The sequence below is a fragment of the Tinamus guttatus genome, unplaced genomic scaffold (genome assembly GCF_059628265.1).
Source record: "Tinamus guttatus ecotype Peru unplaced genomic scaffold, ASM5962826v1 Tinamus_guttatus_pri_ptg000172l, whole genome shotgun sequence".
Classification (NCBI taxonomy): Eukaryota; Metazoa; Chordata; class Aves; order Tinamiformes; family Tinamidae; genus Tinamus; species Tinamus guttatus.
Window position 1 is genome coordinate 3,677,114 of NW_028288706.1, and position 17,025 is coordinate 3,694,138.

The 17,025-nt window shown below is 63.2% G+C and overlaps 3 protein-coding genes across 3 annotated transcripts; 2 read left to right on the top strand and 1 right to left on the bottom strand.

Moving 5' to 3' along the window:
• The first annotated feature begins 501 nt into the window (after nucleotides 1–501).
• On the top strand, nucleotides 502–7,580 carry WDR24 (WD repeat domain 24). The gene is made up of 9 exons (XM_010213910.2): nucleotides 502–1,217; nucleotides 1,520–1,697; nucleotides 2,364–3,039; nucleotides 3,963–4,078; nucleotides 5,248–5,369; nucleotides 5,722–5,826; nucleotides 5,950–6,287; nucleotides 7,031–7,215; nucleotides 7,406–7,580. The coding sequence occupies exons 1-9, from the start codon at nucleotides 737–739 to the stop codon at nucleotides 7,572–7,574; spliced, it is 2,370 nt and encodes a 789-aa protein (XP_010212212.1). The 5' UTR covers nucleotides 502–736; the 3' UTR covers nucleotides 7,575–7,580.
• A 170-nt stretch (nucleotides 7,581–7,750) lies between these two features.
• On the top strand, nucleotides 7,751–9,700 carry JMJD8 (jumonji domain containing 8). Its single transcript, XM_088523229.1, has 9 exons — nucleotides 7,751–7,765; nucleotides 7,913–8,091; nucleotides 8,214–8,262; nucleotides 8,363–8,459; nucleotides 8,535–8,603; nucleotides 8,683–8,802; nucleotides 8,913–8,980; nucleotides 9,119–9,253; nucleotides 9,601–9,700. Exons 1-9 carry the CDS (start codon nucleotides 7,751–7,753, stop codon nucleotides 9,679–9,681), a joined length of 813 nt encoding a protein of 270 aa, XP_088379355.1. The 3' UTR covers nucleotides 9,682–9,700.
• A 1,518-nt stretch (nucleotides 9,701–11,218) lies between these two features.
• Nucleotides 11,219–16,495, bottom strand: STUB1 (STIP1 homology and U-box containing protein 1). Its single transcript, XM_088523074.1, has 7 exons — nucleotides 16,337–16,495; nucleotides 15,001–15,199; nucleotides 14,222–14,387; nucleotides 13,689–13,779; nucleotides 12,615–12,671; nucleotides 11,984–12,100; nucleotides 11,219–11,551 (listed from the first exon to the last, which is right to left on the bottom strand). The coding sequence occupies exons 2-7, from the start codon at nucleotides 15,140–15,142 to the stop codon at nucleotides 11,426–11,428; spliced, it is 699 nt and encodes a 232-aa protein (XP_088379200.1). The 5' UTR covers nucleotides 15,143–15,199; nucleotides 16,337–16,495; the 3' UTR covers nucleotides 11,219–11,425.
• Between the last annotated feature and the right edge of the window lie 530 nt (nucleotides 16,496–17,025).

The window sequence follows — 17,025 nt, forward strand, 5'->3', positions numbered from 1 at the left end:
TTGCTCCGGTGGGCGGGACGTGCCCTCGGGGCGGGGTTTTACGGGGGGTGTGGCTTGCTCCCGGGGCGGGGCCTGCTCCGGGGCGGAAGCGGGCGGGGCGCAGCGGGTCGTTTCCGTGGCGGCGGGGCCTGCTCGGCGCGCGCTGCCCGCGGGCCGGCCGGGCCGGGGCGGCCGCTTGGGGTCCGGCCCGCGGCCGAGGGGCACGAGGGGGTCCGGGAGCGGCCCGGAGCGGCCGTGGGGCACGAGGGAGCCCGTGGGGGCGGGAGGCGGCGCGGTGCGGAGCGGAGCGGAGCGGAGCGAAGCCCTTTCCTGACCCCGCAGGGCCGCGGGCACCGTCCTCGGAGCCTCGCGGGGCTCGTCCCGCGGCCCGTCCCTGCGCGCAGAGCAGAGCGTCTCCCGGGGCTCCGCGCGGCGGGGGGAAACGGACCCTCCGGACAGGCTTCCCGGGGCTCCCTGGAGAGCAGCCCGCAGCGACAAGCGGGAGGAGAGGCCGAGCGCGGGGCTGGAGCGCTCTGTGCCCGCCTTCCGCCTCCCCGCCTTCGCAGCCGGGCCATGCGGCCCCCCGAAGCTGCAGCCGAGGCCGCCCGGCAGCGCTAGGAGCGGCGGGAGCCGAGCGGCTCTCCCGCCGGCTCCGGCTGAGGCGGAGCAGGGCGGCCGCGCGGGCCTGAATGCGGCCTGCGGAGACGGGAGCCTCCGAGCCCGGCCCTGGAGAGCGGAGTCCGTGCCCAGGACGGCCATGGAGAAGATGGCCAGGGTCACCACCGCCCTCGGGGGCAACACCATCACGGGCCGGACCATGTTCTGCCACCTCGACGCCCCTGCCAATGCCATCAGCGTGTGCCGCGATGCTGCCCAGGTGGTGGTGGCCGGCCGGAACATCTTCAAAATTTACTCCATCGAGGAGGACCAGTTTGTGGAGAAGCTGAACCTCCGTGTCGGCCGCAAGCCCTCCTTGAACTTCAGCTGCGCGGACGTGGTGTGGCACCAGATGGATGAGAACCTGCTGGCCACGGCGGCCACCAACGGCGTGGTTGTCACCTGGAACCTGGGCAAGCCGTCCCGCAACAAGCAGGACCAGCTCTTCACGGAGCACAAGCGCACTGTCAACAAGGTCTGCTTCCACCCCACCGAGGTGTACATGCTGCTCAGCGGCTCCCAGGATGGCTACATGAAGTGCTTTGACCTCCGCAAGAAGGACTCTGTCAGCACCTTCTCTGGTAAGAACCCTGCTCTGCACCCTCCACCCTGCTGAGATTGGGATCTTTGCGTCCTTCCTGCCTCCGGGAGGAGAGCTGCTTTGGGCACAATGTCTGGAGCGGGAAGGGAGGGAGCTGAGAGTCATTTTGTCCACGTGCGGAGGCAGGAGGAGTTGGTGTCTGTTCCAGCTTCCTCCTCTCTGGGCCCATGACTTGCAGCTCTGATGCTGGGACCTGGATGGGGCTGCTGGGGACACAAGCCCTGGCGCGGTGACTTTGCTGGGGCTCTGTCCCATCAGACCTCAATTTCTGTCCCTGCGCAGGCCAGTCGGAGAGCGTGCGCGACGTGCAGTTCAGCATCCGCGACTACTTCACCTTCGCTGCCACCTTCGAGAACGGGAACGTGCAGCTGTGGGACATCCGCCGGCCAGACCGCTACGAGAGGATGTTCACGGCCCACAACGGGCCCGTCTTCTGCTGCGACTGGCACCCCGAGGACAGGTTCGTGCTGGCTTTGGTGGGGACGGCCACTAGGCAAACTGGCAAGTGGGGCTCTCAAAACAGGGTTAGTGGGTTTCAGGAGAAAACAGGGTCTCTGATACTCTGGCCTTAGCACTGAGGGCTTTGCAGACTACATAGGAGCAATTATTACTCTTGATTTTTTTTTATGACAAATCAGAGTTTCCCATGGCAGTGGATGCTACTGGTTAAGTAGACACAGCCTGTTGTGAGCGAGCTGCTGCCTCACTGCTTGTGTTGGGGTGTGCTCCACCTGCAGCTCCGTGCTTGCTCCCTGCCCGGCAGGGCTGCCGCTCTTCACAAGCCGGGGCCCCCAGATGCATTCAGACTGGCCTTTATCTCCACTGTCTGCAACAAGAGAAAGACTTGGCTGGAGGGAACGGATATGCCTGGGAGCTGCAGTCAAGGGTTGTTCTGAAGATGCAGGGCCTGAAACGGGGTTGGGGAGGAAGGGTGTTGCCTGGCCTGGTTATTTGGGGCAGTGTGTGGGAGGACGCGAGCGCAGCCCGGCTGCCTCCCGTTGCAGCCTGCTGTGCATTCACAGCCGGGATGCGAGCGCCATCCCTGCGCCTGGCCCAGGGAGGAGGGCGGGCACGTGCCGGCCAGCCCAGGCTGGCGTCTCACCATCTCTCCCTGTCCTGCTCGCAGGGGCTGGCTGGCAACGGGCGGCCGAGATAAGATGGTGAAGGTGTGGGACATGAACACCACGCGGGCCAAGGAGATCTACTGCGTGCAGACCATCGCCTCCGTGGCCCGGGTGAAGTGGCGCCCCGAGTGCAAGCACCACATCGCCACCTGCTCCATGATGGTGGACCACAACATCTACGTGTGGGACGTGCGGCGGCCCTTCATCCCCTCTGCCATGTTTGAGGAGCACAAGGATGTCACCACGGGCATCGTGTGGCGCCACCTCCACGACCCCTATTTCCTCCTTTCGGGCTCCAAGGACAGCACTTTGTACCAGCACATCTTCAAGGACGCCAGCCAGCCCATCGACCGCGCCAACCCTGAGGGGCTCTGCTACAGCCTCTACGGAGACCTGGCCTTCGCGGCCAAGGAGAGCCTCATCTCCGCTGACTCCAACCGCAAGCCCTACATCGGGGACCGGCGCCACCCCATCTTCTTCAAGCGCAAGCTGGATCCCACGGAGCAGTTCGAGTACATCTCCTCCTCGAGCGCCCTCAGCGTCTTCGAGACAGACATGGAGAGCGGCAGCATGGACTGGTTCGTGCACACAGCCAAGCAGTACGCGCTGGCTGGCAGGCCCCTGGCCGAGCTCTGTGACCACAACGCCAAGGTGGCCAAGGGCTTAGACCGCAACCAGGTGAGCGCGGGGCGGGGAGGGCTCTGTCACACCGCTCGGGTCCCTGAGCCCCTTCGCTCCCGCCTGTGCCTTGCCTGGGACCTGCTCAGCCTGCTGTGCCCAGCGCATGGAGAGGGATGCTGCGAGCTGGGACCTGCTCTTGGGAATTGTCACTTTTGAGGCCTGTGGCCTGACCTTGCCCTGCTCCAGGCAGCTGTGGGAAGTGGCTGTGCCCCTGTCCTGGGCAGATCCGTGGAAAGGGTCTGGGTTTGCCTGGACACCCAGGCACCCCCACAGGCTGGGAGTTCTTTATTCTGTAGAGTGTGTCTTTTCTTATTTTCCTCAAGATCCTGGTTTTTCTGCCAGCCTCTTCCAGTCCTCCCCTGGTCTGACCCCCTTCTGCAGCTGGATTTTCCCAGTTTCTCTTCTACTTTCAGTCCTTTGCACCTGGAGGGACTCTTGCCACTGGTTTGGCCTGGTCCCAGAGTTGACAGACACTGTCAGGAGGAGACCTGCCCAGCTTGACAAGAGCTCAATTCTGCCTTAGTCTCTCCTATCCATCTCTCCTGTCTCTGGGAGGCTTCTTTCCACTCTGACACCAGACCTCTACCACTGGTGCCTACAGCAAGCACCGCTGTGGTTGCATTGACACCCCTGAGAGGCTGCCAAGCCTATGGGATGGGCAGGATAGAGGGGGATGAGCAGCTGTGTTTACAGCCTGATCAGGAGGGGAAAAAAAAAAAAAAAAAAGAGATTTCAATAAGAAGCCTGGCTCCCTGCAGGCTCATGCACTGTGATAAAGACTGTTTGACTTCCAGAGACTCGGTTAGCTCCGTGGTTTGGGAGCAGAGCCTCAGCAGGTCCCCGCGCTCGGCTGGTGGCTCCGTTCTGCTCCTCAGCTTACAGCTGGCAGCAGGGCCTGACCCCTTCTTCCTCTGGAATAGGTGGCTCAAACGTGGACGATGCTCCGAATCATCTACTCCAGCCTTGGCAACGTGTCCTCTACTAACCTCAATCACAGCATTGGGAAAGGCAGCACCACCCTCCCACTCATGAACAGGTAAGGGCTGCGCTGGGGCGCCCGGAGCCGAGCTGAGCTGTTGCATAGGGGTAGCTCCTGCAATGGGAAATCGGAGCAGAGACAGCTCCTTGTCTCTGGACGGGCTGAAGTGGCTGGATGGGAGCAAGGATGGCTCTCCCCAAGCCTCAATACTCCCAGTAGCCACACAGGTTTGTGTCATTTGAATGCCACCATTTTCCACACAGCTGTGAGAGGCCAGCCGGGTGATTTGTGTGTGTGCTCCCTTTTCTCCTTGACCAGAAGTTTGAAGCTGGCTGCGATGGGATGTGAGGCTGCTGTGATCTGTTGCATTTAGCCAGCGAGTTGTACCCTGGGTCTGTGGCCATGGTTTGGGGCTAGAGAGCCCTCATCTCATTGCGTTTGAGGGCAGATCTGCCGCAGGGCTAATGCTGTCACAGAGTGAGGCTCAGGCTTGCTGCCTTTCAGAGGGCGAGCTCAGCCTCACAAGTGGCTCGTTGGCATCGACAACCTCATTGTGGGTTGATGAAGCAGGAAAACTTGTTTCTCCTCTTCTGAATGACATAAAACTGATGTGTGAGGATTCCAAATTAGTTCTTAAACCTTGTAGGACCTGGTTCCCAGGTGACTGGCATAAACTTGAATAGCATCAAAGGAAACACTTCCATCCTCTCTGCACGCAGACAGGTCGTAGTCGATACTACAATAACTTGTAGGCAGCAAACTCGAGAGCGCAGTTCACCTGCATTTCCAATCGGTTCCTTTCCACCTCGGTAGAGCTTGAGAGCAGTCTTGCATAACAAGTAGCAACCCTTCTTGTTGAAGGGATTGCCTCATCCCTGTTTACCCACTTTGAAGGTGAATTTGAGCATTAACAAGTGTCTCAAGGGGCTGTACTTGGCTCCAAAGCTGTCTAAGGAAACCTTTGCAGGTGCCTTTATGGTGAGTGCAGAGGGATGCCGTACATGGAGAAATGACAGTGGTAACAACTGCAGTATGTGTATAGGTGTACATATACATATATTAAGTTACAGAGTGGGGAGAGCTGACCTTTTTGCTGTCAGGAAAATAACTGTCTTGTGTTTCTGCTTTCAAAACAATTGGAAACCTCTATCCAAGCTCTTTGCTGTCTAGAATGGAAGCTGTAAATTTCTGTGACTCTTATATTAAGCAAGTGGCTTCTTTCCCAGCTTCAATCTGAAAGACATCCCCTCCGGGCTAGGCAGCGAGTCAAGACTGGATCGCAGTAAAGGAGAGAGCCGCACAGAAAATATCCTCATGGATTCCTCCTCCACCCTGATCAACAACGAGGGTAAGGTTTCTGGGGCAGGCACAGGCCAGGCCCGTGTGCTGGGGAACCCCTTGGTGCTAAACCCCAGTCCTGTGGCTGTCCCCTCCTCAGCCTGTCCCTGATGACGCATTCCCAGCCACAAATGACTTTGGTGTGAGAGGGGTCTGGCCTTGGTGAAACTGAGTGTGGTGGCCACAGAAGGACAGTATATCCCTGTGACCACCACAGTGGTGACAGCAGGTGCTGGGGATGTGACCAAGCTGAACATACTGGCTGGTTCAGACACAGCCTGGTGCCCTGGGCTATGTGACAGGGCCATGTGTTGGGCTGTGTGACCCCTGAGGATGCGCTGACACCTTTCTCTGTCACTCAGACAACGAGGAGACAGAGGGCAGCGATGTCCCTGCTGACTATCTGCTGGGGGATGTGGAAGGAGACGAGGATGACCTCTACATGATGGACCACGAGAACCCACACGGTGCGTGGACTGCTCGTGCTGATGGGTGTTGTCTGTGCCAGCCGTGATGCTGGATTTTTCTTATGGTTTTTCCCTGTCCGTGGCACAGGTTGTGCTGATAAACAAGGATGTTTTTCCGTATAGCTGAAGAGCAGGAATACAGCCTTCCCCAGGAAGCCTTCCCCCTGCGCCATGAGATTGTGGACAACCCGTCAGCCTTGGACCACTTGCAGGACAAGGCTGACTCCCCTCACGTCAGCGGCAACGAGGCCGAGACAGTGTCCCTGACACCTGTGGAGTCCTTCTCCCTCATCTCCATCTCTCACTCGCTCTACGAGAACCGCCTGCCCTCCGACTTCTTCAACCCCATCGTGCGGGACACGCTGCTCTTCTACGCGGAGCAGGGGGACGTGCAGACGGCCGTGTCGGTGCTCATCGTGCTGGGGGACCGCATCCGCAAGGAGATCGACGAGCAGACCCAGGTACCCCAGGGATGCCAACGAAACTGCCTCAGCTGCCCCCATCCTGTCCACGTTGTGGGTTATGCTGCCTCTTCCTCTCCCTTTCTTTCCTGATAATTCCCTTCCTGGAGGGCTCTGTAGGTGGGTGCAGGTGTCCCTGCCATAGGCAAAACTGTTGTACCCTGTTGTTGTGCTGCACACTGCGAGTCTGAAACGTTGCAGGAGCGCAGGCTGTCCTGAAGACAGCGCGTGTGAGTGTCTGCCACAGCAAGAGAAAGGCTGAGGCTTCACCCCCTTTCCCAGCATCTCTGACCTGGGAGATTTAGCAGTTTCCTATGGAAAAATGTGCATGTGGCAGGTGCCTCCGTGCAAGGGAGGGTGAGTGGCAGCCGCTGCTGCTGTTTTTAACTAGCACCTTTCAGCACGTCCCCATGAGGCTGAGGAGTGCAATAGGGCATCTCAGTGTCACCATGAGGGGGTTCACCCAAGTGAAATGGGCTGCTGCCCGGCCTGGGCATCTCCCCTCTCCTCCAGCCTGTGCCGGGGCAGGGCTCCTGGCCACCAGCTGGAGGCAGGAACCAGGTGCTCTGCTGGGGGCTGTCCAGGAGCTCCAGCCTCAGGCCTGGATGGCATCCGCAGTGCGATTCCTTCCCTGCGGTGATCCCACCGTGTGGGGAGCTGGTGCTGGGGCCGCACTGCCCAGGCAGAGCCAGGCTCACCCCGACCCAGGGGCTGGGGGCTCAGCTCTGCGTGACTGTCCCTAGGAGCACTGGTACACGTCCTACATCGACCTGCTGCAGCGCTTCCAGCTCTGGAACATCTCCAACGAGGTGATCAAGCTGAGCACGTGCCGCGCCATCAACTGCCTCAACCAGGCCTCCACCACCCTGCACATCAACTGCAGCAACTGCAAGCGGCCCATGAGCAACAGGGGCTGGATCTGCGACAGGTGAGTGTGGCATCACGCCGGGGGACACAGTGTCCGCCACCAGGGCAAGGGGCAGAGCCCAGGCCTTGGTGGCACCCTGGGTGCCTCGGAGTGAATCTGAGTGCCAGCCCTGCCCGGGATGGGAGGTGTTGGCAGCCGTGGGGTCCCCCGGGCTGTCCCTGCCTGCGCTGACTCGTGTCCCCTCCTGCAGGTGCCGGCAGTGCGCCAGCATGTGCGCCGTGTGCCACCACGTGGTGAAGGGGCTCTTCGTGTGGTGCCAGGGCTGCAGCCACGGCGGGCACCTGCAGCACATCATGAAGTGGCTGGAGACGAGCTCGCACTGCCCGGCCGGCTGCGGCCACCTCTGCGAGTACAGCTGAGCCGCGGCCACCCCTGCGCGTGCATGTGAGCTGCAGGGCCCCGCGGGGCGGCCTCGTCCCCGTGTTCGGTCCCGCGGGCCCGTTTTGTACCGCAATAAAAGAGCGCAGACAGCACCGGGCTGGCGCGTGCGGGGCGGGGGACAGCGCGGAGCGGCGCGGCGCCTTTAAGGCGCGGCATGCCGGGACATGTGGTCCTGCGCGGCGGCCAATGGCAGCGAGCGGCGCGGCGCGCGCGGGGGCTGCCGGGAAGCGCAGTCCGCGCCGTGCCGGTAGCGGGGCCGCGATGGCGGCGGCGCGGCTGGCCCTGGCCGTGGCCTTGGCGCTGGCCGGGACCCGAGCGGGGGCCGCGGAGCCGGGCGGCGGCTGGTAAGAGCGCGGCGGGCGGCCGGGCCGGGCCGGGCGGTGTCGGTGTCGAGCGGAGGCCCCGTTGCAGGGCGGCGGGCGCGCTGCCGGAGGAGGAGCGGTGCAGCGTGGAGCGGGTCGACGCCTCCCTCACCTTGGCGCGCTTCCTGCAGCGGTACGGGCCGCGCGGCGGGGCGGGCGGGAGTACGCGGTGCCCCGCGGGGGAGTCGGGCCCGGTGCCCGGGGAGCCGCGTGCTGCGGCCCACTGGGAGACCCGCGCGCTCTCCGTGCCGCCAGGTTCGCCTTCTCGCGGCCCGTCGTCATACGCGGGGCTACCGACAACTCGGTGAGTGCGGGGGTCCCGGGGGGCTGCGCTGGGTCCCAGGGGCTTGGGGGGACCCCGGCTGCCTCCTCGCAGAGGGGACCCGGCCCTCGCGTCCCCGCAGGCGTTCCGCGCGCTCTGCACCAAGGACAAGCTGCTGGCGGCCTTCGGGGAGCGCCCCGTGCGCCTCAGCACCGCCAACACCTACTCGTACCGCAAAGGTGAGCGCGGGCGGGAGCCCGGCCCGCGGCGTGGCCCGCGGCCGCCCCGCGCTCAGCTCTGTGCCTGCCCCGCAGTGGACCTGCCCTTCCAGGAGTACGTGGAGCACCTGCTGAAGCCCCAGGATCCAACGGCGCTGGGCAGCGGTAGGTGGCAAAGTCCCCCTTGCTCTCTCCAGCACCTGGTGCTCCATCAGCTTAATGCACCCAGCTCCTTGCCCCACAGACACCCTCTATTTCTTCGGAGACAACAACTTCACCGAGTGGGGCCCGCTCTTCCAGCAGTACGTGCCGCCTCCCTTCCGCATCCCGGGCACCAGAGGTGCCTACAGCTTTGGGATTGCAGGTGAGTGCTGGGACAGGCTGCGGGCACCAGCACGAGGCTTTGGGCCCCCTGCGTGCTGGCAGCCGTGTGCCTGGGCAAAGAGGGCTCTCCAGCAGCGCCTCTCTGCCCAGGCTCCGGCTCTGGCGTTCCCTTTCACTGGCATGGCCCCGGTTACTCCGAGGTGATCTTCGGCAGGAAGGTGAGAGCAGAGCCCATGCGGGAAGGCAGCGGGGAATAAAAGCAGCTCTACGGACAGCTGGGAGGAGCTGGACGTCACCCTGGGGCTGCTGCTGCTCCTGGGGCTGCCGCTCCTGTGCCTGACGCTCCTGTCTTCCAGCGCTGGTTTCTCTACCCGCCGGATAAGGCGCCCCACTTCCACCCCAACGAGACGACGCTGGCCTGGCTCCAGCACACGTACCCCACGCTGCCACCAGAGGAGCGCCCGCTCGAGTGCACCATCCGCCCCGGGGAGGTGAGCGTGTCTGCCGGGTGTCCGCGGTGCCGCCTGCTCCTCGCCATCCTGCTGGGGGGCAAGGGGGTCCCCCCAGAACACGGGGGCTGCAGCGAGGGTGCAGCCCTCCTGCCCCCCTCCATCTGCCTCTGGAGTGGGAGGGAGGCCTGGCAGAGAGGAGAGGAGGCCCCTCCTGCTGCCTGGAGCCAGTGACTGCCCTGGTGGCACCGTAAGGGCTGGGGCCAGGGCAGACCGAACAGGAAGGTGTCCTGAGGGAGCTCAGACAGGCAAGGGGAAGCGCAGGATTCCTCCCATCCCCACAGCCCCGGGAAGGCAGGACGCAGTGGGAGCGCCGCTCTCTCCCACAGGTGCTGTATTTCCCTGACCGCTGGTGGCACGCCACGCTCAACCTGGACACGAGCGTCTTCATCTCCACCTTCCTGGGCTAGGGCCAGCAACGCAGCTTGCCCGGCCAGGCCGTGCAGCCAGGCCCAGCCCAGGGACACGCTCCCCTCCTCGCCGCCACGGCCCGTGCACGGTGAGTGCGACTGACGGGGGCTCCGCGCTGCAGCGCCGGCAGCTCTGGCTCCTGCCACTGTGTGTGAAGGGCCAGGGCAGCAGCACCTGCGCAAACACTGGTGAAGGGACCAAGTACCTGAAGAAATTCTGGTATTTACTGTTTTCCTTCCTTCCTCTTGGATTAAAATTTATTTTCTGTCATAGCTCCTCATGTATTGCTGCATCCTGGCTATTAGTGCTTAGGAAAAGGCAGGGGAGTTGTGGTAATCCCCAGTCTAGGCAGCCAGAGGAGGGCAGGGGGGTCTTGGCTCAGCTGCAGCCAGTTGCTCGATGCCCTGATACTGGGGTTAAATGGCCTTTGCTGGCAGAGCTGCTCTGTGGAGGAGCCCAGGTAGCAAAGGGTGCTCCTTGCACTCAAGTTATGGTATCGGCTAAAGGCTCCCCTCAGTCTCCCAGATCAGCCGTGTTCCAGGCCCAAAGGGTCTCAGGTGAGTGGCAGTGTCTGTCCCAGGCTCTGCCAGGGCTGGATGTAAAGAGCTCAGGTGAATCAGAGCAAAACCCAGCTGCACCCGGTACCAGGGCCAGGCAGCTGCTGTCACTGCTGTAGGGGTCAAGGTCTGGAAGGGGACCTGTCCCTCCTGCCTCTTACAGTCAGAGATGGCTGCAGTCATGAAACATTCAAGCTCTTTTCACATTTATTGCTGAATTATTTATTGACGTTGGCAAACTTCCAGAGTGCTCAAAAGCCAGGCTATAGGCCAACCATACAGCAAAACCTCCAACAACCCAAATCCTTTAGCCTCAGTCAGACTTTTTTTTTTTAAGGGATTTAATTAAAAGGAATATGAACTTCAACCTGGATGCTTGTTCACGGGCAACTACAGTCCCGGGGCTGGCAGGAAAGAAGAGGTGTGAGGACAGCCTCTTCCAGCCAAGGGGCAGTGGTTTCCCAGAAAAAGCCCAAAGCCAAGTCAGTGTCTGTAAAGTACAGGTTGGTCTCCCATTCCCTGCACATGGCTCTTTACAGGAAACAGTAAGACACGATACTATAGGACAGACAAGAGATGGAATGAATAGGAAACAAACTATGTACAGGGAGAGGGGACCAGGCCAGATCAGCACGGGGAGCACCAAGTGCTCGTCCAAGCAAGCTCCTCGCCTATCACCGAGCCGGGCTCTCGCTGCAGCACCTCCCCGGAGCAGGGCTCGTGCTGAGGGCAGGGGAACGTTCTCTGGAGATCATCAGCTGCCCTAGCAGCGGAGGGTCCCTTCTCTCTGGGCGATGAAGATGCTGGTTGGACCTTCTGAGCCACTGTTCCTCCTCCAAGCCACCAGCCAGGCTCTCCTGCGAGCACCGTGTCCCTGCGGAGCCGAGGGCTCCCCTCCTCGGGCCGGCCCGGCCCCAGCCAAGGCCCTCTCGCTGCTGCCCGTGTGGCCTTGGGCACCCGGTGGAGGAAGGGAGCCCGTGCAGCCCGCTGCGGTTCCGTGGGACGGGGAGATGACAGCGTACCCTAGCCCAGTGCTGCCAAGGGGGCTCCGGGCACCCAGAGCGGAGGGGGACAGACAGAGTGAGTAAGGCATGGTGCCAGCCCAGCGAGAGCAGTCTGCGGCCGAGCGCGCCGCGGCCGGAGCGGCGGGGAGGGTCCGGGCGGGCCAGCTTCGCCCCCTTGGCCGTCAATAATCTTCTACCCAGCCATTTTCTGATATGAATGCGTCTATCACCTCCTTCATAGCAAGGTTGGGGATAAGCTGGTCCTGGGTCAAAGGACTCCGCGTCACAGGATCAAAGTGGCCCACACGCTGCAAGGGAAGAGCTGGGTGTGAACTGGGCATTCCACCTAGGGGAGCTCAGCCCAGGGAAGCCCTGCCTCCCATGGAGCTGCTCAAAGCCTTGTGCTACCAAGGCTGAAGCATTTCTGGGAGAAGCATTTCTTGACTTGCACCTTCTGGGAGAAGGAAGAGAGCACCATGGAAGGAGGCTCCCCCCTCCTCTCTACATGCACCCCACCATGGCAACTACAAGCTGAGGTATGAGCCCGCTGAAGGTTTTCAAGCTCTGACTGCTCAAAATCATCCCCGTGGGCAGACAGATGCCTTTGTGTTCAAAGCCAGGCTTGGTACAGCCAGCAATGCCCCCAGCAAGATGAAGCTTCCCGCAAGGTCCCAGGAAGCGCAATCAGAGCTGAGCAGGTCCCTGGCCCGTGCCCAGGGCTCTCCCCAGCCCGCTGGTACCTGGAGATGCTCCTCTATGTCCTTCCTGTCGTACGTAATCCCGCTGGGCGTGATGCAGGGCTCTCTCATCAGTTCAAAACTGATCTTCCCGCACAGGTAGTCTGGGATGTCCCGCTTCTGGCTCAAGACAAGCAGAGCTGGGTGAGCGCAGCAATAAAAAAGCAAACAAACCAAACCAAGAAAACAAAAGAGCTGGGAGCTGTTGGTGAAGGTGCAAGTGGCCGAAGAGCTGCAGCAATAGCTGGGAGGGGGACTTGCTACCTCTTGCACATGTTTTCTCCCTCCCTCTACTGCCCACCAGGAGCTGACTCCCACATCTCTGCATCCCAAGGCCTTTTGGCCTTAAATCCAGTTCCACAGAGGCCTCTCCCTTTGCCAATGGGGCAGGATCTGTGAGCCTGACGCCAGTGCCAGCCAGGCGCCAGCTCTGCCCCTGCTCTGGGTGCAGGCGGCTCTAGGAGGGACTCCCAAACTGCCCCCAAGCCTGGGACGCCAGCCCATCTCCCATGGATGTGGAAAAGAGAAAGGGTGAAAATTCAAACCGCAGCTTCCCCTCGGTGCTGGGGCTAAGCCAGGTTTAAAGCGAGCACTCCGCCCGAGCAGGGGGCTGGGTGTAAGCAGGTGCTCTCACCTTCCTCTTCTCATCCACTTGCGAGAAGAGCTCATCCATGTCTGCCAGGTACTTGTCCTGAAAGAAAACCTTTCTGACGAGGGGACAGCGCAGCGGGCGCGCGGGAAGGATGAGCTCCCTAATGCTTCCCTGCCCCTGGATTCCGTGGGTGTGCGGCCAGCCGCAGGGCTCCGCGTCCTGCTGCCTCCCAGAGGTCGGCTCCAGGGAAGCGCCTTCGTGCAGGGCTGCAGCGAGCGGGTCCCAGCAGCGCAGCGGCGTGGGCACGGGCCGCGGCACCGCACACACCTTGCCAGCTGAGTCACAGCGGCATTCGTGCAGCTTCGGCTGTGCTGGGTGCTAGAAGTGATCCAGCTTAAAATAACCTTCCTTTGCTGGGCTATTTTTATCCCTGGATTAGTCCCCTGCTCTGCGGCGCAGGCCCATGCGTGGCCGTACACACGTGGCCGAGGGGGCGGGCACGCTGTGTCGCGCTGCCACCAAGGGCCCGGCAGCTACAACGCATCCTGCAGCACAAACGCCAGCGCCCAGCAGGTGCCGTGGTGCCAGCTCGCCCCGGGTGCAGACAAGGAGGGCTGCCAGCGCGGAGGAACCCGCGGAGGGTGAAACCCCAGCCAGGGCAGCTCCTGCTGGAGCGGCTCCTGAGGAGATGAGGGACAAAGCCGGTGCTGAAAAGCCCCCGCCGTGTCGGGGCACCCAGCGAGGGAAGGTGCTTGTAGCTCACACTCAGAGGACAACCCAGCAGGAACTCGCACCGTGGCCGCTCTAGCTGGAGCACTGAGTCCAAACTGCCTCCACTGGTCAGTGAAAGGGCAGCTCTTGACTTTTGCCATTGCAATCGCAGCCTCTGGAGCCATCAGGCAGTGGCTGCGGCCCAGCCTTTCCTGAGGTTCCTCAGGGCAAGGAGGCTCTGCAACAGCCTGGGGCAAAGTGCCACCCCGAGATGCTGCTGCAGCACTGCCCGGCACCATGTGTGACCCGCAGGAGGCCACGTTTCCCCAGCCTGCTGCTTGGGACACCCCGAAGCCCAGGCTCTTCCCACAGGATCGCACACACAGTGAGGGAGACAGCACTCACGTGTTTGGCTTCGATGTTGGCCAGCTGAGCTCGGCTCCGACTGTCATCCACATTTTCTTCTTGCTGAGTCTTTCGGCATTCAGCCAGCTCCCTAAGACGGAGGTGGGAGAAGTCACCACAGAGCAAGATGCTCCACAACAACAAGGAACAATCTGTGCCCTCCCTGCTCTCGCTAACCTCGCTCCAGGGCTGGGCTTGCCGGGAAGGCAGCAGCTCTGCCCACAGACCTGGAGAGCCCCCAGTTTAGGGCCACCGCACTAGAAGATGTTTCCTGGAGGTTGTTTCTTTTCCCATTCCCTACGTGAATCATCCAAGTCAGGATCACACAGCACCCCTCTTCCCACGCCTTAGGGCTTAGCCACATCCGAAGCCAAGTAGCCCACAGGGCTCGTGCAAGGATGGTGCTGGCTCCCAGGGCAACTGGGACAGACCGGTGGCCACGGGCCCATGGACTCGCTGTGTCCCCATGCTGGCGCTGAGCTCACCGCAGCCCTGGGCGCCCCTCGCCCACAGTGCGGTGCCGGCCGCGGTACCTCTCCTTCTCTGCCATGATGAGCTTGGTCAGGTAGGAGTGCAGCTCATTCTCCTGGTTGATCCGCTTCTCCTCGATGCTGTTCCAGCGCTTCTTCTTGGCAATGCGCAGTGCGCTGGGAATGTCATCTCCGAAATTCAGCCGCTGCTCCTTGGCGAGGTTGTAGGCTGGGGAGAGCAGGGGCCTCTTAGAGCCATCGAAGCAGCTCAGTGGGGCAGGAGCAGCACAGCGTGGAGCCACCACCGCTCTGCTGCTTCCAGCCCAACGCTGGGCCCTTCCCAGGGGAAGGTGGAGAGGGCACAACAGACGTTGCCCGTTCACAGCAGCTGACACTGAACACCAGGGTCCTTGGCGGGGCTGTGACCCCACCAGCCGGCACCACAGGGCCACTGCTTGGGACACAGATTTCTAGGGTGCTCAGACGGCAAATGCTACGGCGCAGGCACAGCTCTCATTACCCAGCAAGGGAATCTGATCCCTCCTGCCCGCATCCCAGCTACCCTTCCAGGCACTCCTCCCAGGAGCGATGTGACGTGATCGCACGAAACTCCAACTTCTCTTCCTCCCTTGGCCTCCGCTAGCCAAACGCAAATACCCATTTTGCAAGCAGACAGCATCCCTCGCAGCTGCGCTTTTAAGGGGAGAAACATCTCTCGCTCCCGTGCAGCTACGCAGGGCTGGGCTCCTGCCTGCAGCACTGCCAGGCTGGCGGGCAAGGTGTTGGCAGCCTCTTCCCGCCCGTCGCAGCTCAGCAGCCGTTTTGCAGGCGCTGCTGCTCACCTCTCTGCAGGTTCGCGATGGCCTCGTCATAGTTCTCCATCTCCATCTGGCACTGCCCCAGGAAGAAGTGAGCCTTCACCGACTGGCTGTCCAGCTCCAGCGCTCGCTTGCAGTCGGCCAGCGCCTTGTCGTGCTGCTGCATCTTCAGGTAGCACAGGGCCCGGTTCGTGTAGTACACGGCCACTAAGGGATTCCGGTTCTGGAAGGAGAACGCGTGTCAGCGGGAAAGCCACAAGCCTGCTGCACCGCAGGGCTGCACGTTGCAGCTGCAGCTCCTGCGGCTTCCCATGCAGCAGCCAAAACCCTGACGGTGGCTGCAGAGTCTGAGGGAAGGACCCGCTGCATCTACGCGCGCTCCCCGTTGCTAGACAGGGCCAGGTTTCGGGCACGGGGCTGGAGAGCAGCTCTCCACGTGGGCAAGCTGCAGAGTCCTGGCCCAGGCCACAAGACTGGCTTGCCCGGGCACCCAGCGGGCCCCAGAGCGGGGACATGCGCGCAGGGGAGCCGGTCCACGCAGGGCTCCGGGTGCTCCGGGAGGGGACGGCCTCCCGCTCCTGCCCGCCCGCGGGGTGTGACACGCTGGCACCCCGCGACGACTCCACAAACCGGCTCTGCGGAGCCGTGTCCCGGCACGGCGGCTGCGCTGACTCAGAGCAGCGTCGCGCAGCCCCACGGGCGCCCGCGAGCCAGGCGCAGGTGCCGTGGCCGGGGACACCGGAGCAGGGCACCACGGCCCTACTCGCCCAGCCCTGCCGCAGCACAGGGCACCCGGGATGCGCCTGGGTGGTGGCCCCGGGGGGGGTCAGCTCGCCCCATGCAGACCCCCAGCGGCCGCCCTCCGTGGGGACGGTGCAGAGGTGACCCACCCTGGCCCCCTGTGCTGTCCCCCTCTGTCCCCAGAGCCCACTGGGCACAGTCCCCCCTGGTCCTGCAGGTGCCCTGGCCTGGGGACAAGGAGACAGAGGAGCTCAGGAGAAGGGAGGGGACACAATGCGCAGGCCCAGTCCGGGGACATGTTGCAAGAGTCGGTCCAGGCCCGGGGACATTATGGGGGGAGAGGAGAGAGGTGACACGGTGACACAAGCAAGTCCGGGGACATGTTATGGGGACAGGCGCAGCCAGGGGACATGGGGTAGAGGGGTTAGGAGCAAGAGGGGTGACTGGACACAGAGGCCCGGCAGAGGGACACGTCGGGTGGGGACAGGCCAGGCCTGGGGACAGCAGGCAGGGGGAGGGGACAGGGCCAGCCTGGGGACGGGGCGAGGGAGGCCCGGCCGGGGACGCGGAGGGGGTGACAGTGCCCGGGGGGGCGGCGGGGCCGGCCGGGGGCACTCACGATGGCGCGGCCGTAGCAGGCGGCGGCCTCGGGGTACTTGCGGCCCACGAAGAGGCGGTTGCCCTGCTCCTTGTGCTCCTGCGCGCTGTGGCTCTTCTCGGGGCTGCCGGCGCCGCCCGCGCCGCCCGCGCCCGCCGCGCCGCCCCGCGGCCCCGCGCCCGGCCCGCCGCGCCGCCCGGCCCCGCGCCCGCCGCGCCGCCCTCCTTCTCCTCCTTCCCCTTCATGGCGCCGCCGCCGCCGCCGCCGCCCGCCCCGAGCCGGCGGCTCCGCTCCCGGCCGCGCACTGCGACAGCGCCCGCCCCGCCCGCAGACCGCCCTTCCGGGGCCGGGCCGGGAGCGCGGGGCGGGGGCGGCCGGAACGGGAAGGGGCCGGGAATGGGCAGGGGAACGGGAGCGGGGACGGGAGCGGACGGGAACGGGCACAGGGACGGAAAAGGGCATAAGACAGGGACGTGGACGCGAAGGGAACGGGACGCGGGGGGGAGTGTAAAGGGTGGGAGGGGGTCTGGGTGCGCAGAGGGTGCGTGGGGGGTGCGCGGCAGTGGGGGGGAGTGCACGGGGGGTTGTGCGTGGGAGGTGCGCGGCAGTGGGGGGGTTGTGCAGGGGGATGCACAAGGTGCTGTTGAAGGGGGGGGTTGGAAGTAGGGGGCTATGGGAGGGGGTTGCGTGAAGGGTGCGGGGGCTTCTGT